The following is a 22942-nucleotide window of genomic DNA, read 5'->3' as shown; positions in this document are numbered from 1 at the left end:
ATTCTACCCATGTCTGCGTGGGTTTCCTCCGGATGCTCCGGTTTCCTCCCACAGTCCAAAGATGTGCAGGCTTGGTGAATTGGCTGTGCTAAATTGCCCATAGTGTTAGGTGCATTAGTCAGGGGTAAAGATAGGATAGGGAAATGAGTTTGGGTAGGTTACTCTTCGGAGGGTCGGTATGGCCTGTTTCCATACTGGAGGGAATCTAATCAAATCATGACCGCCTGCTTTTTGGAGAATAAAATGCTTGCAGAATCTCGTCTGTGGTTTGCAACATGCAATTTTAATCTGTAACATTCCCAATATCTCACACTCCATTCCAGTTTCACTCTTGAAGGACTATGCCTGCTCTTAATCGTTTTTATCTGATTTTCAGGGAAGACGAGACATACTCCGGTGATGGGGAATAGCAGCATGAGCACCCCACCCAGCCAGAAAGCTCGGGCCAAAAAGAAAGCCAAGCCGAATCAGTACCGCCGTGATCTCTCTCAAGGCGGTGAGTTACATCTCAAACCTTAAGCTTAGAATGCTACAATCCTCTGGATGAACTAAACTCACGAGAAAAAATTGTCTCCTAATGTTCATTGTGCACTCATGGCCAATTTAAGATTTTCACCTTGTAGATTTTGTAGATATTTTTATGTAGTCACTACAAAGTTGATGCAGGCCTTGGCTCAGTTTAATATCTGTGTTCCACATGAGCTTCATACCCTATCATAATGTGCTTCTCTTCTTTCCTCTCTCCTACCTTCCAAGCTTTCCCCGTAAATGCAACTCTGCTATTCGCCTCAACTGCTTTTCGTAGTGAGATCTATATTGTAACCACTATATGTGTAAATATATTAATTCAGTCCTCAATATCCTGTTGAATTTATTAGTTACTCTTGGCCCTTGATTTTGGCATACCTCATATTTAAAAATCTCTTCTTTCCATCTAAACTATCAACCCCTTTCATAATTTTAACAACTTTCATTCCATGACCTTTTTTTTTCTAGATAACACAGCCCCAGCCAGTTCAGATTATAGCTTCTCATTTCTGGTATCATTTCTGTAATTCTTGTTTATAGCTTCCCGAGCTCCTCCATACCCTCTTGGAGTGGATTCTGTATGGCTATAGCATCACTTCTCTGCTTTTCAATTCATCTCTCAATCCTATTTCTTTGATCTATTTTGGGAATGATCTTAAATCAAATACTAAAATTAGCGCCATTTAGATTCTTTCTTTCCAAAGTATATTTAGCTTTTTATTCTTCTTACCAAAAATGCCATATCACATTTATCGATATTACAGGTAATTTGTCAATTAGGCTTTCAGTCTGAAAATATTAATATTTTCCTGCATGTTGTCACATTATTGACGATATCTTCCAAACTTGTGTCAAGAGCAAGTTTTTTGAATGTTCTTCTGATTCCCAACCCCTCATTAATTATGTAAATAATTACGTGATTAACAATGATCCCATGCCGATCTTTAGAGTATCCCTTCCCATCTATTTCCAGTCTGGTCAGCTAATATTAGTTTCTATTTGCAGTTTCCTGTTTTAACCAGCTTGCTATCCACTCTGCACTCTGCCACCCTACTGCACATCCTCTGCCCTTAGTCATTGTTTTGTTTAAAATTAAATTGTAAATTTGTAAAACAAAAACATATAATGAGTGGGAACACCATTTAAACATTTGGGAAATTAGAAAATTGTAACAGGGAAGCACCACAGTGCCACCCCTGGTGAGAGGATGTAATAACAACACATTTACAAGTCACCGCGGAATGGAAAGAAAAATTCAGAAGCAGTTGATTTTTGTCCTGGCACAGGGCACCCAAAATAATATTTGGATTGGAATGGTTCAGCCAGTTCTTGCTTAGAATTTCTAGTAGCTCCCTCAATGCTTTAATATTTGGGAGTGTGGCCATCAAACATGAGCGGAGAGTTTAGGTATTGATCTATGTCACGTCTATTTTCTTAGCAGAGAAAGGAGGGCAAAGAGACCCATCTTCAACATCTCTGCCCAATGTGCAGCTACATTACAGGTGTCATTATGTTGACTGGATTGCAGGTGGAGAAAGTGAGGACTGCAAATGCTGGAGATCAGAGTCAAGAGTGCGGCGCTGGAGAAGCACAGCAGGTCAGGCAGCATCCGAGGAGCAGGAGAATCGATGTTTTGGGCAAAAGTTCTTCATCAGGAATGGGCAATCCCTTCGGCTCACAAGCCTCATTCCTGATGAAGGGCTTTTGCCCAAAACATTGAATTTCCTGCTCCTCGGATGCTGCCTGACCTGCTGTGTTTTTCCGGCACCATGCTCTAGGCATTAAGGATGGCCACCGAAAAGAGGCAGCTGGTCCCTTACCATTGTAATTGATGGACTTGGTGCTGGTTTAAAGCCCCAGTTGTTCTAACTCAGTTAGATCGAATGAAGTAGACCAACACCCTTTATTTTCCTTCTACTGCAACTGGGCTTAAGCAGTGACCATGAAATAAATAGGCTTTTCTCTGAGAAAAAAATCTCTAAAATGTCAAAATGGCAACAATATCCCACTCCTCGTTTTTTTCCAGAATTAATTTGCCAGTGAGTTAAGGGCCTGGTGGCTGAACCAGTGAAGCTGCATGTCAGAGTCTGATTTCCCCTTGAAATGAATGAGACTCCATGTTTGGCTGCAGTTCGGCCTCCTTGTTTTGGATATACATGTATGTCACTTCTCTCAAAGTGTGGCCTATAGTAACTTGCATCAGTGCTATTTTTCACTTGAGTGATTCACCAATAAGGTAGAACAGACATGAACTAGGGGATGCATTTTAAAAATATGGGGTCATTTATTTAAGATGAAGATAAGAAGCAGCGTTTTGTTTTCTCTGAGAATTGGGAGTCTTTGAGTGGTGGAGGAAGTGTCATTGAATATTTTAAGGCAGTGGTAGATCGATTGTTGACTATGAAAGAAGCCAAATGTTATCAGGGTAGACAAGCAGGTCGACTTGAGGCCACAATCAGATCAGCAATAATCTTCTTGAATTATGAAGCAAGCTTGAGATGTTTCAAATGTGGTATTTTAAGGGCTGCTACAGAACTACAGTGTAAACAATTAGAGGGAGAGGTCACATGACTGCAGCAAGCCACCTAACACAATTTATCCAATTGTTTTTCTCCAAATAAGAGGAGCTACACGGTCTACTCTTCCTTGTAATTTGTAAACTCATATGTACCTAGAAGCATAAATTAAATAGTAGATTTTTGAATTAGAACTGAAGAGATGAGACTTCCATAGGCCACGTGATCTATTTTGATCTCAACTCTTCTTATGACAAGGTCTGAATAGTCCGTTATACTGCCCTCTCTGTTGGGAGGTGTGAATAAAATTAGTTCACTCATGGATGCCTGCAGCTGAGCATATGTTCATATTACTCAAGGCAATTCACAATAAAAATTTGGCATGGGATAGAATTTCATTTGAGAAATTAGTAACTGAAGAATATTGACAGACATTTTTGGAACTTCTGAAGATAATTTTGAGGCGGTTTGAGCAAATGTAAAGATTGTTCAGTGTGTGCACTGTATCCAGTCAGTCAGCATAGAATGTAATTGAAAAAATGACACTGAAGGTATATTTGGGGACAATTTGGAAATCCAACCCAAACAAGAAAGACAGATGAAATTACAAATGAAGGCTATATATTTGGTTGACAATGAATAACATTGGAGATGGGAATAAAGTCAATGTTCTCCTCACCATGATAGGGCCAGATGCTTTTGATAGAGTTTTTGATCAATGATACCTTTGCGAGCCCAGTTCAATGAAACTCATTGAAATTCTAAACTCATAATAGCCACTGCTAAGAATGAAATTACAGGGAGAAATGCGTGCAGTTACCAATGAGACTGTTGCAGATTACGTTCTCGAATTTAAAAACAAACTATTACTGTGGGTAAGGGGAAAGCTTAGAAATTGATCTTTATAAGAGGCTGAAGAACAATATAATCTAGACCACATTTTATACAAAGACAAATAGGCTAAAGGGAGTCTTTGATGTGGCCACAGCCACAGAAATAACACAATGGAGGTAGTGATGTCAAGATAATATCAATGGGCTCGTAATCCGGAATGCTTATGTTCTGGTGACATCAGTTTGAATCCCACCATGGAGAATGGTGGAATTTGAATTCAGTAATAAAAATCTGGAGTTCAACCAGGAAAGGTAGCCCATTGATGACAATGTAATTATTGTCAATTGTTGTGAAAAACTATCTGTTTCACGAACTTCACTTAGGGAAGAATATCTTGCTGTCCTTGTCTATTCTGGCCTACCTGTGACTCCAGACTGATAGCAATGCAATTGATTCTTAACTGCCCTCTGGGCAATAAACATTAGGATAACCAGCATTGCCCACATTCTACGATCAATCAAATAAAAGAAGTAGGAAAAGAACTCCCCTGCAATTCTGAGCTGATGGGATGTCCGCTGGATTTCAGCATGACCTGGTCCACAGCAGGCTAGTTAGCTGTCTTAGAGTCAGAAGTTTAGGCACAATCATGGCAATGGTAGCGACCATCATTTAAATGCCTCTATTTCCAATCAGTGCTTCAGCTGTTGGAAGGATGGTCACAGTCAGAAGTTTCACAGTATTGCGGAAAGAGCGATGCTTCAGGTCGTAGTCAAGCTTCTGGTCACAGCCATGCATCAGGGTGAAGTCATGGTAGACTTAAAGCTGGTCCATACACATATGATAGCTTTGGAAACAGAATTTGATGTTATTGAACAAGAAGATCAGAAGTTGTATTCGGTCAAAGAGCAAAAAAGAACCACAAAGCAGATGAGAGGAGTAAGATTGAATATTTAATTTCCAGAGCCCAGTATCAAAATCAAACTATTCTGATCTTGACCCTTCTTATAACATGTGGTATACTGTAAGAGCTGAACATTGTGTTATACTGCCCTCTCTGTTGGGAGGTGCAAATTCAGTTATAAAAGTTCATAACTTGCTTTCATCTTTGATACAGCTGTAGTTGTGCCTGTTATCTCCGAAGGAGAGTACAAGAAATCCCTAAGTCAGGTTCCTTATCGAACACGAGCATGAAACTGACTGAATGTTCCAACAACAACGTTAAGTGACGTGGGTGTTAGAGTGAAATTCAATTCTGTTGCTTACAATGGAATAGTTCAGAACCAAAACAAAGTCTTCCTGATGGGAAGTAATTAGTTCAAGAAAATATGTCCAAAGTTGTGGTGCTAGAAAAACACAGGAGGTCAGGTAGCATCCGAGGAGCAGGAGAATCAACGTTTTGAGCATAAGCCCTGATGAAGGCCTTATGCCAGAAACGTCTATTCTCCTGCTGTTCGGATGCTGCCTGAACTTTTCAGGCACCGTACTTTTCGACTCTGATCTCCAGCCTTTGTGGCCCTTAATTTCAAGAAAATATGTTTAAACTGGGCTGAGTTACTTAACAGGAGGGTTCAGTAAGGATGAGTCCGTTCATGAGAAAAAGCACATAGTGATGGTGAAGCAAGTAGAACCAAGTGGTTAAATCAGCCATCAGAACAACATCAAATAAAGTAATCCGCAGCTCAGAAATGCAGATGTTCTTTTAAGATTTCCCATAAAGGTTGATGCATTATTAGCCACAGAGTTACCGATGAATTACTTACACAAATGATGTGCCAGTGTCTACTGGAAACATTCCTGAAGAAATTTACAAATATGTAATGCTCGCTAAAGTGCACCATTATGTCACTATTGGATGCCCCAATGTGTGTAATAATGAGTTGAAATGATAGGTGTATTTCTCCGATAGAATTAAATGAGTGTAAATAGGTTTTGCAGTCATTATTTCAATAAGGTTTGAGCAAAATTGGAGGAACTAGCAAGAGTACTCGGGATAGTTCACCTGAAGGCAAACAGCTATTTTTGATATCCAAGAATTGTCAAAAATATCGAAGAGTTGCTGAAAAAGTTGTAAAGTATATCTGAGAATAAGAGGAGAAAGTGAGGACTGCAGATGCTGGAGATCAGAACTGACAATGTGTTGCTGGAAAAGCGCAGCAGGTCAGGCAGCATCCAAGGAACAGGAGAATCGACGTTTCGGGCATGAGCCCTTCTTCAGGATTTCTGCTCCTTGGATGATATCTGAGAATAATCCAAGCAGGATTCCATTAGTCTCATATTCCCAAAGGTTTCACCTGTTTGACTGAATACAAGTTAATATATTTGAAGTGGAAGGAAAAATAATGCTTTATTTGATCAATTGCTGTAGAAAGTGGGCAAAGTTGGATACGTGCCCAATACCCAAACTATTGAGGATTTGAGAAGTTGATTTGTAATTACAGGTTGACAGAAATGTTGGCACAATTCATGTTGGAAAACTTTGATTTATTTCTGACCAAGAATGAAGTCAAATACACTCTAATACCCTCACATAGATAGCATGGAATACTAGGAGAAAGTGAGGACTGCAGATGCTGGAGATCAGAGCTGAAAAATGTGTTGATGGAAAAGCGCAGCAGGTCAGGCAGCATCCAAGGAGCAGGAGAATCGATGTTTCGGGCATAAGCCCTTCTTCAGGAATGAGGAAGGTGTGCCAAGCAGGCTAAGATAAAAGGTAGGGAGGAGGGACTTGGGGGAGGGGCGTTGGGAATGCGATAGGTGGAAGGAGGTTAAGGTGAGGGTGATAGGCCAGAGAGGGGGTGGGGGCGGAGAGGTCGGGAAGAAGCTTGCAGGTCAAGAAGGCGGTGCTGAGTCCGAGGGTTGGGACTGAGATAAGGTGGGGGGAGGGGAAATGAGGAAGCTGGAGAAATCTGAGTTCATCCCTTGTGGTTGGAGGGCTCCTAGGCGGAAGATGAGGCGCTCTTCCTCCTGGTATCGTGTTGCCATGGTCTGGCGATGGAGGCGGCCAAGGACCTGCATGTTCTTGGCGGAGTGGGAGGGGGAGTTAAAGTGTTCAGCCACAGGGTGGTTGGGTTGGTTGGTGCAGGTGTCCCAGAGGTGTTCTCTGAAACGTTCTGCAAGTAGGCGGCCTGTCTCCCCAATGTATAGGAGGCCACATCGGGTGCAGCGGATGCAGTAAATGATGTGTGTGGAGGTGTAGGTGAATTTGTGATGGATATGGAAGGATCTCTTGGGGCCTTGGAGGGAAGTGAGGGGGGAGGTGTGGGTGCACCACACCACCAACCTCCAGATCATCATATCATCCTTCATCATTTCTGCCACCTCCAAACAGACCCCACCACCAAGGATATATTTCCCTCCCCTCCCCTATCAGCATTCCGGAAAGACCACTCCCTCCGCGACTCCCTTGTCAGGTCCACACCCTCCACCAACCCAACCTCCACTCCTGGCACCTTCCCCTGCAACTGCACGAAATGCAAAACTTGCGCCTACACCTCCCCCCTCACTTCCATCCAAGACCCCAAGGGATCCTTCCATATCCGTCACAAATTCACCTGCACCTCCACACACATCATTTACTGCATCCGCTGCACCCGATGTGGCCTCCCCCTATATTGGGGAGACAGGCCGCCTACTGGGGAACGTTTCAGAGAACACCTCTGGGACACCCGGACCAACCAACCCAACCGCCCCCTAGCTGAACACTTGAACTCCCCCTCCCACTCCGCCAAGGACATGCAGGTCCTTGGCCTCCTCCATCACCAGACCCATGGCAACACGATACCAGGAGGAAGAGCGCCTCATCTTCTGCCTAGGAGCCCTTCAACCATAAGGGATGAATGCAGATTTCTCCAGCTTCCTCATTTCCCCTCCCCCCACCTGTTCTCAGTCCCAACCCTCGGACTCAGCACCGCCTTCTTGACCTGTAATCTTCTTCCCGACCTCTCCGCCCCCACCCCCTCTCTGGCCTATCACCCTCACCTTAACCTCCTTCCACCTATCGCATTCCCAATGCCCCTCCCCCAAGTCCCTCCTCCATACCTTTTACCTTTGCCTGCTTGGCACACCTTCCTCATTCCTGAAGAAGGGCTTATGCCCGAAACATCGATTCTCCTGCTCCTTGGATGCTGCCTGACCTGCTGCGCTTTTCCAGCAACACATTTTTCAGCTGGGAATACTGTCAAAGAAGGGAGCAGAGAGATTGTGGAGATGTGTTTACAGAAGTAATTGAATACTGAAAAGTGAGACATTAGTTTCCATGTTTCCCTTCAACATGGCTAGACCAGATTCTATTTTCATACATGTTAATACACAAACAGACTTCTCAGACAAAGCTTACGCTGACTTCAACAGCAAAGTAAAAGAAAATCAAAACAAAGCAAAGCTGAATGATTACACACAAGCATTAAATTTAGAGAGATCAGTGCTGGTCAAGAGATCACAGTGACAAAAAAAAATCAATCAAGGTGAAAAGGACAGTTATATCATTGAAGAAATTGTTGAAAGACTGGGTGCATTCACATGTCTAGTTTAGATTAGTGCATTAAGTCACCTATATTCTTGTAGTCTCCTATAATCGGAATTATTTCTACAGCCAAAAGTGAAAGTCAGACAGACAGTGGAAGTCAAAAAGCAGCTGCAAGTTTTCGACTATTACAGAATCCACCAGTAGGGCAATGTGAGTCAGTGTCTTTGATTAAGTCAAATCAATGAATGTCGCAATCCCACCTATTAACTGGAGTTGGTAGTAACTTAACATAAACTTCAGGGTTGACACAGTGAGAGATGTGTCGAAAGTCAAACTAATATAATTGGAAAGAGGTATCTCGAAGCCAGGTAGGTTAACTGAAACTCAGACTAAGTTTAAAAATAGGGGATTATCCATTTAAGATGGAGAGGAGGAGACCTTTTTGTTTCCTGAGTGTTGTGAAGCTTTGGAATTCTCTTCCTCAAAAGGCAGTGGATGCAGAATTTTAAATATTTTTAAGGCAGATAGATTCTTTGCTACAAAATGGTTGAAAGATTATCGTGGGATATGCAGGAATGTAGAGTTGAGGTTAAAATCAGATCAGCCATAATTGTATTGAATGGTGCAGAACTGGCATACTCTTGTTCATTGTTCAAATGGAAGTACAGAGGAACCTCGGTTATCTGAACGAGATTGGCAGGTACTATTTCGTTTGGATAACTGATTATTCAGTTAGTTGATTAAATGGCTTTCCTCTGGGTCTCGGAGTTTTCTGTTAAGTCCCCTTCCCGTTCAGGAGACGAGGCTGCAGCAAGTCCCTTCCCCCCACCCGCCTGCCACCCCAACCCCATCCAACACCACCCCAACCCCATCCAACGCCACCCCGTGCCCAACCCCACTCCCGCCCCCGATCCCTATCCAAGACCACCCCACCCCCCCAAGCCCGTCCAACACCACCGTGCCCCCCTCTCTGGGGCAGCTGGACTGGACATCAACAACAGGACTGCTGCTGCTGCTTTTTGAGGGGTGAGCCTCCAAATAGCATGTGCGCGCACGCACACAAACACACACACACAAAACCACATATGCACATACACACGCAAAACCACACACACACGCAAAACCACACACACGCAAAACCACACACATAAAACTACATATGCTGGCGCACACAGACACAAAACCACACACACAGATACAAAACCACATATACACACACAAACACCACATGCACATACACACACGCAAAACCACACACACGCAACCACACGCGCACACACACACAAAACACACACACGCGCGCACACAAGACCCACACACGCGTGCACACAAAACTACACACAATTGCCCGCGCGCACAAAACCACACACACCCGCGCATGCACACACTAAACCACAATGAATTTGTGGAATTCATTGCCGCAGAGTGCAGTGGAGGCCGGGATGCTAAATGTCTTCAAGGCAGAGATTGATAGATTCTTGTTGTCTCGAGGAATTAAGGGCTACGGGAAGAATGCGGGTAAGCGGAGTTGAAATGCCCATCAGCCATGATTGAATGGCGGAGTGGACTCGATGGGCCGAATGGCCTTTATTCCACTCCTATGTCTTATGGTCTTACACACACGTCTGAGTGTGCGCAAAACCACACATACTGGCACGCGTACACTAAACCACACACACACACACACACACACACACACACACATGCGCGCACATAAAACCAGACACACGCACACACAAAACCACACACGCACGTGCACGCACATAACCACACACACACATACTCAAAAACACACGTGGATGCACAAAATCATGCACACACACGCGCGCATGCGCACACAAAACCATACGCGCATGCACGTACACAAAGCCACACACAAACACACGCACGTGCGCACACAAAACCACACACACACGCTTACAAAACCATAGTCACGTGCACAAAACCACACACGTGCTCGCGTACACTGAACCACACACACGCGCGTGCACTCACCAAACCACACACGCACACATATGCATGTGCACTCACAAAACCACACACACAAACACAAGCGCGTGCTCAGAAAACCACATAAGTGCGTGCTCACAAAACCACACACATGCGCGCACACATAACTACACACGCACTCGTGTGCACAAAACCACACAGACACACACACGCGTGTGCACAAAACCACACATGCGCGCATACACATACACACTCACAAAACCACACACACGCACACAAAACCACACACACACACGCGTGCGCACAAAACTGCACACGCGCACAAAACCACATACACATGCACAAAATAACACACACACATGCACATAAAAACACACACACGCGAGTGCGCTCACCAAACCACACGTGGCCACACACACGCGTGCATGCCCACAAAACCACACACACAAACATATGCGTGTATGCACAAAACCACACACACGCATGCACAAAACCACACATGCTCACACTCAAAACCACGCACATGCACAAAACCGCATATGTGCACAAAACCACACACGCACACAAAATGACACACACACACACGTGCTCACAAAACCGCGCACGTGCGCACAAAACACACGCATGCGCACACATAATACTACACACACGTGCACAAAGCCACACATGTGCGCACACAAAACTACATGCACACAAAACCTCACGCGCACACATACACGCACTAAACCACAAACACACGTGCACAAAACCATACACAAATGCGTGCATGCACAAAACCACACGCACATGCACGTGTGCGCACAAAGCCACACACACAAACAAATGCACATGCTCTCACCAAACCATACACCCACACACGTGCACACACTCACAAAACCACACACACAAACTTATGCACGCACGCATGCTCACAAAACCACACGCACACGCGCGCTCACAAAACCCCACACAAACACACATGAACGAATGCTCACAAAACTACGCACACGCACAAAACCACATATATGCACAAAACCACACACACATGAGCACACAAAACCAACACACGCGTGCACACAAAACCACACACACGCACAAAACAGCACACACATGCACACAAAACCCCACACACACGCGCGCACATAAAACCACACACACAAGCGAGTGCGCTCACCAAACCACACGTGCCCACACACGTACACACACGCGCGCGCTCACAAAGGCACACACACAAACACACGTGTGTATGCACAAAACCACACACACACAAAACTACATATGTGCACAAACCCACGCACGCACACGTGTGCACAAAACCACACACATGCGCACAAAACAACACACACAAAACCACACACACGTGCTCGCGCACACAAAACCACACCCGCCCACACATATGAGCATGCACGCAAAATCACACACACAAAACCACACACACCCACACACAACACCACCCACACAAAAAACCACACATGCACACGCGCACACAATACTACACACACATGCACATAACCACAAACACACGTGCACAAAATCGTGCATGCACAAAACCGCACACGCACACAAAACTACATGCACGCATGCACACAAAACCTCACACACACGCGCATGCACAAAGCCACACACAAACACATGCGCACGCTCTCACCAAACCACACACACACGCTCACAAAACCACACAAACGTATGCACGCACGCGTGCTCACAAAATCACACACACAATTGCTCACGAAACCACACACACACAAACACACATGCTCACAAAACCACACACACGCGCTCACAAAACCACACACGCATGCTCACAAAGCGACACACACGCGAGTGCGCTGAAAACCACACACACACACACTCGTGCGTGCGTGCACATAAAATAATACATGCGTGCACACGCGCACAAAACCACACACACGTGCACAAATAAAACCACACATACACACATGTGGGCGCACGCTCACAAAACCACACATGCGCGAGTGCACAAAAATCCACACACACAAACACATGCGCATGTGCACGCTCTCACCAAACCACACACGTGCACATGGTCACAAAACCACACACACAAACCTTATGCACGCATGCCTGCTAATAAAACCATACACACGCGTGCGCTCACAAAACCACACACACAAATACACAAGTTCGCGCACAAAACCACACAGACACACGCGGGTGCGTGCACAAATGCACACGCGCACACAAAGACACGCAAGTGCATGCACAAAACCACACAGACACACACACGGTGCATGCACAAAATCACACAGACGCGCGCGCGTGCACAAAACCACACACACACGTGCTCAAAAGCACCCACATACGCATGTACACACACTAAACCACACACACGCTTGCACATAAAACCACACACATGCGCGCAAGAGCGCTCACCAAACCACAATGCACGCACAAAACCACACACACGCGCATGCGTGCACAAAACCACACACGCACAAAACCACACACATGCGCCCACGTGCACATAAAACCACACACACACAAAACTACACACACGCACACATAAAACCACACACTGGCATGCACAAAACCACACAGACACAGACATATGCGTGCACAAATCCAAACAGACAGGTGTGCATGCACAAATCCACACAGACACACACGTGCACAAAACCACACACACGCACAAAAACATATGCACACACACGTGCACAAAACCACACACACGTGCGCGTGCACTCAAAACCACATATACGCACGCAAAACCACACACAAGCGCACATGCACATAACTACACACACGCGCACATAAAACCACACACACGCACACACAAATCCACATACATGCACGCACGCACACAAAACCACACACACAAACACATGCGTGTGCGCGCACAAAACCACACACACATGCACGCGCATGCACGAAACCGCACACACACTCACAAAGCCACACACGCACACACATGCATGCACATACACAAAACCACACAGGCATGCATGCACAAATCCCCACACACGCGTGTGCATACAAAACCACACACATGCGTGCGCGCACACAACCACACACACACACGCTCACACACACAAAACCACACACACACACACAAAACCACACGTACACATGCATGCGCGCACACTAAAACCACACACACGTGCACGTGCACAAAACCACATGCGTCCACACACACACAACCACACACACACAACCACACACACACAACCACACATGCGCACACAAAACCACACACACCCACACAAAACCACACACACACACACACAACCCCCCCCACACACACACACACACACACAACCACACACACACAACCACACATGCGCACACAAAACCACACACACCCACACAAAACCACACACACACACACACAACCCCCCCCACACACGCGCACACAAAACCACACGCGCTCCCCCCACACACACACACACACACACGCGCGTGCACACAAAACCATACGCACCCACACAAAACCACACACAAACACAAATGCACAAAACCATACACACATGCACACACAAAACCACACACACATGTGCGCACACAAAACCACACACTTTTACTGCAACATTTTGACAGGTTCCTCCTTTGCCCTGTACAGGACAGTGTTGGCGTGATTATCAGGGGAAGGAAGGGGTTTAGGGTACACAGCCAGTGTAAAACACCAGGGAAAGTGGGGTCAGAGAAAGAGAGGGGGCAGGAGGTCATTCATTTGGAGATGGTGCCTGGGCTCCCATCAGTCCAGGACGGTTCTTGGCAGCATTTCAGGAAGTGGAGTTCGCTTTTAATCACTGTAAATGAAAGACGCAATCAGTGTTGGAAACACATCTTTGATGTAATGTTTCTATTGGGACCTCGAGATCTCCTTCAGATAATCCAGTATTCAGATAATCGAGGTTCCTCTGTAGATGGCAAGAGAGCTGAAGTTGTTGTTTTCATTATTTGTTGTCAAGTGATGATATTTTTGTCAAATTCATCCAGCATGTTATGGAAAACCTTTATTTTCCACATGTAAATGACTAGAAAGATTAGTCTTATATGTTTTAGTTGTGATTACAGTAAAGGCAGATGTGTGACATTATTAAAATTTCATGTAATATAAATGCTGATCAAATCATTGTATTTTGAGAATCTACGTAGATATATCATTTATAAAGTTTTCTTAAGTAGGAAGGGAGTTTAATGACTTGCAAAATATGAGTATTTTATTATGTTGCTTTCTTTGCTGCTTTTTCTGTTGGGAATAATAGCCACCTACATTCAGCATGTGTTGGTCTTACACAGAGCAATACAGAATTATTGGCACATGCACCCTCTCTATAACGCTCAATGATTAGGGATCAGCTAACTACCCTTAACACCTCTCACTAACCCAGGGATGCTGTAACCAGGCTGACTAGGCCAGCTTTTATTGACTCACTGTCTCTGTCTTGGACAGACCTGCCACCACCTCCTGAACCTCCCCCAGCTGATGGAATTGTGGAGACCCCTTACCTACAACCCACTGGACTGGAGAGCAGCCTGACCTCACTGGACCATGATGGCAGTGCCTCATCCACAGAGAGGAGGGCATCAGCCGACCAACGAACAGAGAGTGCGCATTCTCACAACAGAGCAGCTTCGGCACGACACAAACATGGTGAGAGGACGAAACACCCGGGACAGTCAAGGACATCAATTTGACTTCAAGTACAACTGAGCTGAATTCTAATCTGTAGTTATTTCGATTTAGTCAGATTCACCAGAACTGTAGGTTGCTTACCTTCCAAAATCAGATAGAAAGGAACCAAACAATCCCTGTAGCCTGTACCGAAGGTTCATGATGCTTCTCTTACCATTTTAGCTCTCAATTAATCATAGACTTGTAGATCCCTGACAGTGTGAAGGTGGGTGTTGGCCCATCGAGTCCACATCATCCGTCTGAAGAGCATCCCACCTGGACCCACCTCTTACCCTATCCCTGTAACCCTGCAATGCTAGAAATACTTTTGATCCCTGGATAAAAAGAATAGCAGCTGTTTTCTCCAGTATTTATCCCCTAACCCAAACCAAAAGTAAACTCCAGTGAGTATCTCATTGATGTTTTGTGGAACCTTATATTTCTTACATTAGTCCAGTTGGCGGCCTGACTGGTTTGCGATGCAACAGCGTGTTCAACTCCTGGACCAGCTGAGGTCACCATTGAAAATGTCTGCCTTCCTAATCTCGCCTCTCGTCTGAGTGGTGGTGATAGTCAGGTTAAGCCATCAACAGTCATCTCTCTTTAATGCTAGCGCAGCCCAAAGGCCCTCTAGGACTTTGGCGACCTTATGTTACCAAGCTGACTTCACTTCATTGGCTGAAAATTGCTTTGCGATATCCTGCAATTGTGAAAGGCGCTATGTAATTATTCTTATTTAGTATTCCTTATTGATCCACTGAAGTGGAGCTGAAATCTTTGGGGGTTGTCCATGGTAAAAAAAGTGAAACTTGTGTATCCAGAATCCAGAGAAGGAGTCAATGAATGCACTTGGTATCAAGGCCCCATTTGATCACATATGGCCTGAGCAAAGCTTGAGTCAATGGGAATCAAGGGAAAGGCTCTCTCTGGTTTTCATTATGTCAGATAAAGAATAGTCTATGGTGATGGTTGTTGCAGGTCAATCATTTCAGCTCAAAGACCCCCCCCCATCTGCCTGAGTTCCTGAAGGTTAATTAGAAAATAATTACTCTATCAGAGATGTTATTATACACCTCTGGAGCAAATGGGATTTAAACCCTTCTGCCTCAGAGGTAGGAACATTACCACTATGACACAGAAGTCCTAGTTTCTCAGGGTAGCGTTCTTGGCCCTAACATGTTCAGCTTTTTTAATGACTGTCTCTCCATCATTAGATCATAAATAGCTCATTATTGTGAATGTTCACTAATGTTCTGTGCACCATTCACGATTCCTCACATACTAAAGTAGTCCATGTTCAAATGCAGCAAGATCTTGACAATATCCAGGCTTAGGTTGATAAATAGCCAGTAACCATCTCATTACACAAGTGTCAGGCAATGAACATCTCCAACAAGAGAGAAATCTAACTATCACCCCTTGATAATCATTGTCATTGCCATCGCTGAATCTCCCACATTCAACATCCTGTGAGTTAGCATTGACCAAAACTGAACTGACTAGTCATATAAACATTGTGGCTGCAGGAGCAAGTCAGAGACTAGGAAATGTGCAGCAAATAACTCACCTTCTGACTCCAAAAGCCTGTTCACCATCTATAAGGCACAGTCAAGAACGTGATGGGATACTCAGCATTTGCCTGGATGGGTGCAGCTCAAACAACACTCAAGAAGCTTGATACCATCCAGAACAAAGCAGTAAGCTTGATTGCCACCACATCCATAAATATCCACTCCCTCCACTACTGACACTCAGTAGCAGTATGGTGTACTATCTACAAGGCACACTGCAGAATTTCACCAAAGCTCCTCAGACAGGACCTTCCAAGTGTATGACCATCACCATTTGAAGGACATGGACAGCTGATACATGGAAATGTCACCATCTGCAAGTTTCCCTGCAAACCATGCACCATCCTGACTTGGAAATATATCTCTGTTCCTTCAGTGTCACTGGATCAAAATCCTGGAATTCCCTCCCCATCAGCACTATGGATCTACCTCCAGCAAATGGATTGCAGCAGTTCAAGAAGGTCACTACTTTCTCCAGGGCATTTGGGGATGGGACACCCACTCCAGGAAAAAAATAGAAAACTAATTTCTAAAGGACTCCGAGCTTATCCATTCAGTACACCGACAGATATTGCTCAGTAAATCTCCATGATCTACAACAGAGTCACAGATGTACAGCACAGAAACAGACCCTTCAGACCAATTTGTACATGCCGACCACATATCCCAACCTAATCTCATCCCATTTGCCAGCACTTGGCCCATCATTCCTCTAAACCCTTCCTATTCATATACGTATCCATATGCCTTTTGAATGCTGCAATTGTACCAGCCTCCACCACTTCCTCTGGCAGCTCATTCCATACATGCACCACCCCCTGCGTGGAAAAGTTGCCCCTTAGGTCCCTTTTATATCTTTCCCCTCTCACCCTAATCCTATGCCCTCTAGTTCTGGACTCCTCTACCCCAGGTAAAAGACTTTGTCTATTTATCCTATCCATGCCCCTCATGATTTTACAAATCTCCATAAGGTCACCCTTCAGCCTCCGATGCTCCAGGGAAAACAGCCCCAATCTATTCAACCTCTCCCTATAGCTCAAATCCTCCAACCCTGGCCACATCCTTGTAAGTCTTTTCTGAACCCTTTCAAGTTTCACACCATCTGTTTGAAAGGAAAGTTATCAGAATTGCATATAATATTTCAACAGTAGTCTAACCAATGTCTTAGGTAGTTAGCAAGACCTCCAACTCCTATACACAATACTCTGACCAATAAAGGAAACCATACCAAATGCATTTTCCCTATCCTATCCACTGTGACTCTACTTTAAAGGAGCTATGAACATGCAGTCAAAGGTCTCTTTGTTCAGCAACACTCCCATTAAGTGCATAAGTCTTGCTGTGACTTGCTTTTCCAAAATGCAGCACCTTTCATTTATCTAAATCTCCATCTGCCACTCCTCTGCCCACTGGCCCATCTGATCAAGATCCCATTGTACTTTGAGGTAACCTTCTCACTGTCCACTACACCTCCAATTTTCGTGTCATCTGCTAACTTACTAACTACCCCTCCTATGTTCAATCCAAATCATTTATGTAAATGACGAAAAGTAGTGAACCCACCACAATCTTTGTGGCACCCCACTGGTCACAGGCTTCCAGTCTGAAAAGCAACCCTCCACCATCACCCTCTGTTTTTTATCTTTGAGTCAGTTCTGTATTCAAATGGCTAGTTCTCCCTCTATTCCATGAGATATAAACTTGCTGACCAGTCTCCCAAGGGGAATCTTATCAAAACCTTACCTTACTGAAGTCCATATAGATCACGTCCACCACTCTGCCCTCATCAATCCTCTTTGTTACATCTTTAGAAAACTGAATCAAGTTCGTGATTTCTCACGCACGAAGCCATACTAACTATTCATAATCAGTCCTTGCCTTACCAAATACATGTAATCCTGTCTGTCAGGATTGCCACCAATAACTTGCCCACCACTGATGTCAGTCTCACTGGTCTATAGTTCCCTGGCTTGTCCTTACCACCTTTCTTAAATGCTGGTACCACATTAGCCAACCTCCAGTCTTCCAGCACCTCACCAGTGACTATCGATGATACAAATATCTCAACAAGGGGCCCAGCAATCATTTCCTTAGCTTCCCACAGAGTTCTAAGGTACACGTGATCAGGTCCTGGGGATTTATCCACTGTTGTGCATTTCAAGACATCTAGCACCATCTCCTCTGTAATCTGGACATTTTTCAAGACATCACCATCTATTTCCCCATATTCTACATCTTCTATGTCCTTCTCCACAGTAAACACTGATGCAAAATACTCGTTTAGTATCTCCCCCATCACCCACGGCTCCACACAAAGGTTGCCTTGCTGATCTTTGAGGGGCCTTATTCTCTCCCTAGTTACCCTTTTGTCCTTAATGTATTCATAAAAACTCTTTGGATTATCTTAAAACCTATTTGCCAAAGCTATCTCATGTCCCCTTTCTGCCCTCCTGATTTCCCTCTTAAGTATACTCCTACTGTCTTTATGCTGTACAGACTGTCTCGATCTATCCTGTCTACACCTGACAATAGCTTCCTTCTTTTTCTTAACCGAATCCTCAATTTCCCTCATCACCCAGCATTCTGTACACCTACCAGCCTTTCCTTTCACCCTCACTTGAATATACTGTCTCTGGGACTCTCGTTATCTCATTTCTGAAGGCTTCCCATTTTCCAGCCATCCCTTTACCTGCGAACATCTGCCCCCATCAGCTTTGAAAGTTCTTGCCTAATCCTGTCAAAATTGACCTTTCTCCAATTTAGAACTTCAACTCTTAGATCTGGTCTATCCTTTTCTGTCACTATTTTAAAACTTATAAAATTATGATTGCTGGCCCCAAAGTGCTCCCCCACTGACACCCCAGTCACCTGCCCTGCCTTATTTCCCTAGATGAATCAAGTTTTGCACCTTTTCTAGTAGGTACATCCACATACCGAATCAGAGAATTTTCTTGTACACACTAAACAAATTCCTCTCCATCTAAACCCTTAACACTATGGCAGTCCCAGTCTATGTTTGGATAGTTAAAATCCCCTACCACAACCACTCTTATTCTTACATAACTGAAATCTCCTTAAAATTTGTTTCTCAATTTTTCACTGACTATTAGGGGTCTATAATACAATCCCAATAAGGTGATCATCCCTTTCTTATTTCTCAGTTCTACCCAAATAACTTCCCTGGATGTATTTCCAGGAATATCCTCCCTCAGCACAGCTGTAATGCTGTCCCTTATCAAAAACGCCACTTCCCCTCCTCTCTTGTCTCCCTTTCTGTCCTTCCTGTAGCATTTGTATCCTGGAATATTAAGCTGCCAGTCCTGTCCATCCCTGACCCACGTTTCTGTACTTGCTGTGATATCCCAGTCCCATGTTCCTAACCATGTCCTGGGTTCATTTGCCTTCCTAGTGAGGTGTCTTGCATTGAAATAACCGCAGTTTACTTTATCAGTCCTACCTTGTTCTCTGTTTTCTTCCTGCCTGTCCTGACTGTTTGACTCACTCCCTAGCCCTACTGTACCAGTCTCAGATTGACCTCTTCCCTCACTATCTTCTCCCCCCTCCACCTTACGAGTTTAAATCCTCCCGAGCAGCTCTAGCCAATCTCTGTGCCAGTAAATTGGTCCCCTTCCAGTTTAGGTGCAATCTGTCCTCCTTTGCATGTCACTTCTACCCCAGAAGAGGTTCTATTGATTCAAAAATGTGAATCCTTCTCCCATACACCAGCTCCTCAGCCATGCATTCGTCTGCTCTACCCTCCTATTACAGCCCTCACCAGCTAATAGCACCAGGAGTAATCCAGATATTACTACCCTCAGGGACCTTCTTTTTAAATTCCTGCCTAACTTTGTATATTCTCCCTTCAAAATCTCCTCCTTTTCCCTTCCTATGTCATTAGTTTCAGTGTGTACAGTGACCTCCTGCTGGTTCTTCTCACCTTTGAGAACATTCTGCACCCTTTCTTAGACATCCTTGATCCTGGCACACACCATTCTGATTTTTTGCTGCTGGCCACAGAAGCATCGGTCTGTGCCTATGACTAGAGAGTACCCTGTCATAATGGATCACTTCGAATCTAACGTTCCCCTCATTACATTAGAGCCTGTCTTGGTACAGAAACTTGGCTGTTTTTGCTGCATTCCCCTGACAGTCCATCACCCCTACATTTTCTAAAGCAACACACTTGTTTGAAATGGGGTCAGCCACAGAGGACTTTGGCACTACCTGCCTACCTCTCTTACCTTTCCTAGAGTTAAGATTAGATTAGATTAGATTCCCTACAGTGTGGAAACAGGCCCTTCAGTCCAACCAGTCCACACCGACCCTCCGAAGAGTAATCCACTCAGACCCACCTCCCTCTGACTAATGCACCTAACACAATGGGCAATTTAGCACGACCAATTCACCTAGCCTGCACATCTTTGGATAGTGAGAGGAAACCGGAGCACCCGGAGGGAACCCACGCAGACATAGGGAGAATGTGCAAACTCTACACACACAGTCACCCAAGGCTGGAATCGAACCTGGCACCCTGGGACCCTGAGGCCGCAGTGCTAACCGTACCGTAACCACCGTACCTATCTACTTGCTTGTATCTGCTTCTTTCCTCCCTTCTTATAACTGTCATCCATCACACTCCTTTGCTCTTGTAAATTCCTCATTGCCTCTAACTGTCACTCCCACCAATCCATTCGATCTGATAGGATTCACAACCAGACATTTCCTGCAGACATAATCCTTAGTAACACATAAACTCTCCCTAAACTCCCACATCCGACAAGAAGAGCATATCACTCTACTAAAGGCCATTTTTGCTCCTTCACAACCTGTAGACCCAGAAAATAGCACCATCTTATTGCTCTAAAAACGATCCACTGCTCCAGGCTAATTTAATACTTAAGGCTTATAATTTTAAAATGTAATCAAGAGCCAGATCTCAATAAAACATATAATCAAGAAAAACCCACTCTACTCAATATTGTAGATTTACAGCAAGGCTACATTTTAAAAAATCTATTTATCTATTATCTATTATCTAAAAATCACTTATCTGTTCCTGTGCTGTGAGCTCTCCCATTCAGGTTCCTCCAAGATCAGTTGTGAATTTCGCTGTTTGTTAACTTTTCCAAGACGCATTCCGATGTCTCGAGATACACGAATTCAAACAGTAAAGGTAGTAACTGTGCAGATTCACTGCTGTGTCTGTTAGCAGTGTAGGATTCTTTCTCTCTCTCTCCTTCACTGACCATGGCTTTCATCTGAGCTTCTCCCTTTTAAAAGTGCCATTGTTTGTCTCCACAGTTTTTCTCCACAGTTCCTAAACAGTGCAACAGCTTGATGTGAGAGCAACTTTATTATTCCTTCCTTCCTATTCAATTCTGGCTCTCTGCTGTCTGCAGACTCTTTTCTCCCATCTCCCAACTTCACCATGTTGACCATCATTATGATTAGAGGAGTGCTTTGATAGTTAAAATAATACCAGACTTACAGGTATGAAACCTGTCAACCAGAGACTCTGAGCTTTTTTTGTGCTCAATAGCGCCACAGCAGAGGCTGTGGATGCTACAGGTAGAACACCTCCCAGAATGCCAGCATCACAGAGAAACCCAGGCCTTAGGTAAGTAATGTGGAGTAAGGGGTGCTTGGGAGTCAGTATCAAAAGATGGAGAGAGGTGCACTCAGTGGAGCCACCACTAACCCTGCTCTACTTTCTTTGATTGGGCACTGAGTACCATTGATTAAGGGTAACCCCTCATTTCCCCCTCCTCCCCTAATGAGCAGTTAACTAACTGGCCACACTGTATCAGCTGCTATACACACTGCATGACCACAGGGTACCAGCTACAGGGTTAATGCCAGCAGCAGCAGAATGAGGACCTTAGTAATCAACTGACCACTTAAGGTCCTCCCAGTTGGCAGTCTGGTGGGAGCATTGATCATGGACCTTCTCACCCAGAGTTTTATTCTGATCACAGATGAGAGCAAAGTGAGGTTCACCCACTCACTAAAAGCCCTTGCTGCCTCTAGCCTGCCACCTCCTGGAGCGGAAGATTCCTGCTGTTGGGCAAGTCAAGATTGTAAAACGTTAGTGCTGATTCACTGAAGAGGGATATTAGGGACCACTTCTTCATTCAACAATGGTCAAAGTCTGGAACCATTTCCAGAAAAAAACACTGGGAGTTCTGGATTACTTGGGACTTTTAGGATCAATATTGATATCTAGAGGACAATCCAGCAAAGAATGGTAATACAGTGAAGTTACTAAGTAGTCATGTTCTACTTGAATGGGAAAAGGAATGGCTTTTTTCCGCACTGTATGGGTTCTATGAGGGACTGCATGGCCAAATCCAGTTAACGTGTTCCCATACACCAATCTGTATTCTTTAAGGTTAAAATTTGGCCAAGATGGCCGGAGATTCTGAACATCATTTTATCTTGATGGGCTTTTCTGATAGTACTGGCC

At 44.6% G+C, this 22942-nt stretch overlaps 1 protein-coding gene across 4 annotated transcripts in view; it reads left to right on the top strand.

The window, feature by feature from the left end:
- robo3 (roundabout, axon guidance receptor, homolog 3 (Drosophila)) overlaps positions 1 to 22942 on the top strand; it is a 578410-nt gene that overhangs the window by 534808 nt on the left and 20660 nt on the right. For 3 of the 4 annotated variants that reach the window (XM_072593113.1, XM_072593112.1, XM_072593114.1), the window contains exons 25-26: positions 377 to 496; positions 14687 to 14887. In XM_072593113.1, coding sequence (XP_072449214.1) covers positions 377 to 496; positions 14687 to 14887 — 321 coding nt within the window. The remainder of the gene's footprint in view (positions 1 to 376; positions 497 to 14686; positions 14888 to 22942) is intronic. The other variant, XM_072593115.1, reaches the window with a different exon arrangement.

The sequence above is a fragment of the Chiloscyllium punctatum genome, chromosome 23, assembly GCF_047496795.1.
Source record: "Chiloscyllium punctatum isolate Juve2018m chromosome 23, sChiPun1.3, whole genome shotgun sequence".
In the NCBI taxonomy this organism is placed as follows: domain Eukaryota; kingdom Metazoa; phylum Chordata; class Chondrichthyes; order Orectolobiformes; family Hemiscylliidae; genus Chiloscyllium; species Chiloscyllium punctatum.
Note: the sequence above shows the minus strand (reverse complement) of the source record. Positions and strands in the feature narration are given on the sequence as shown.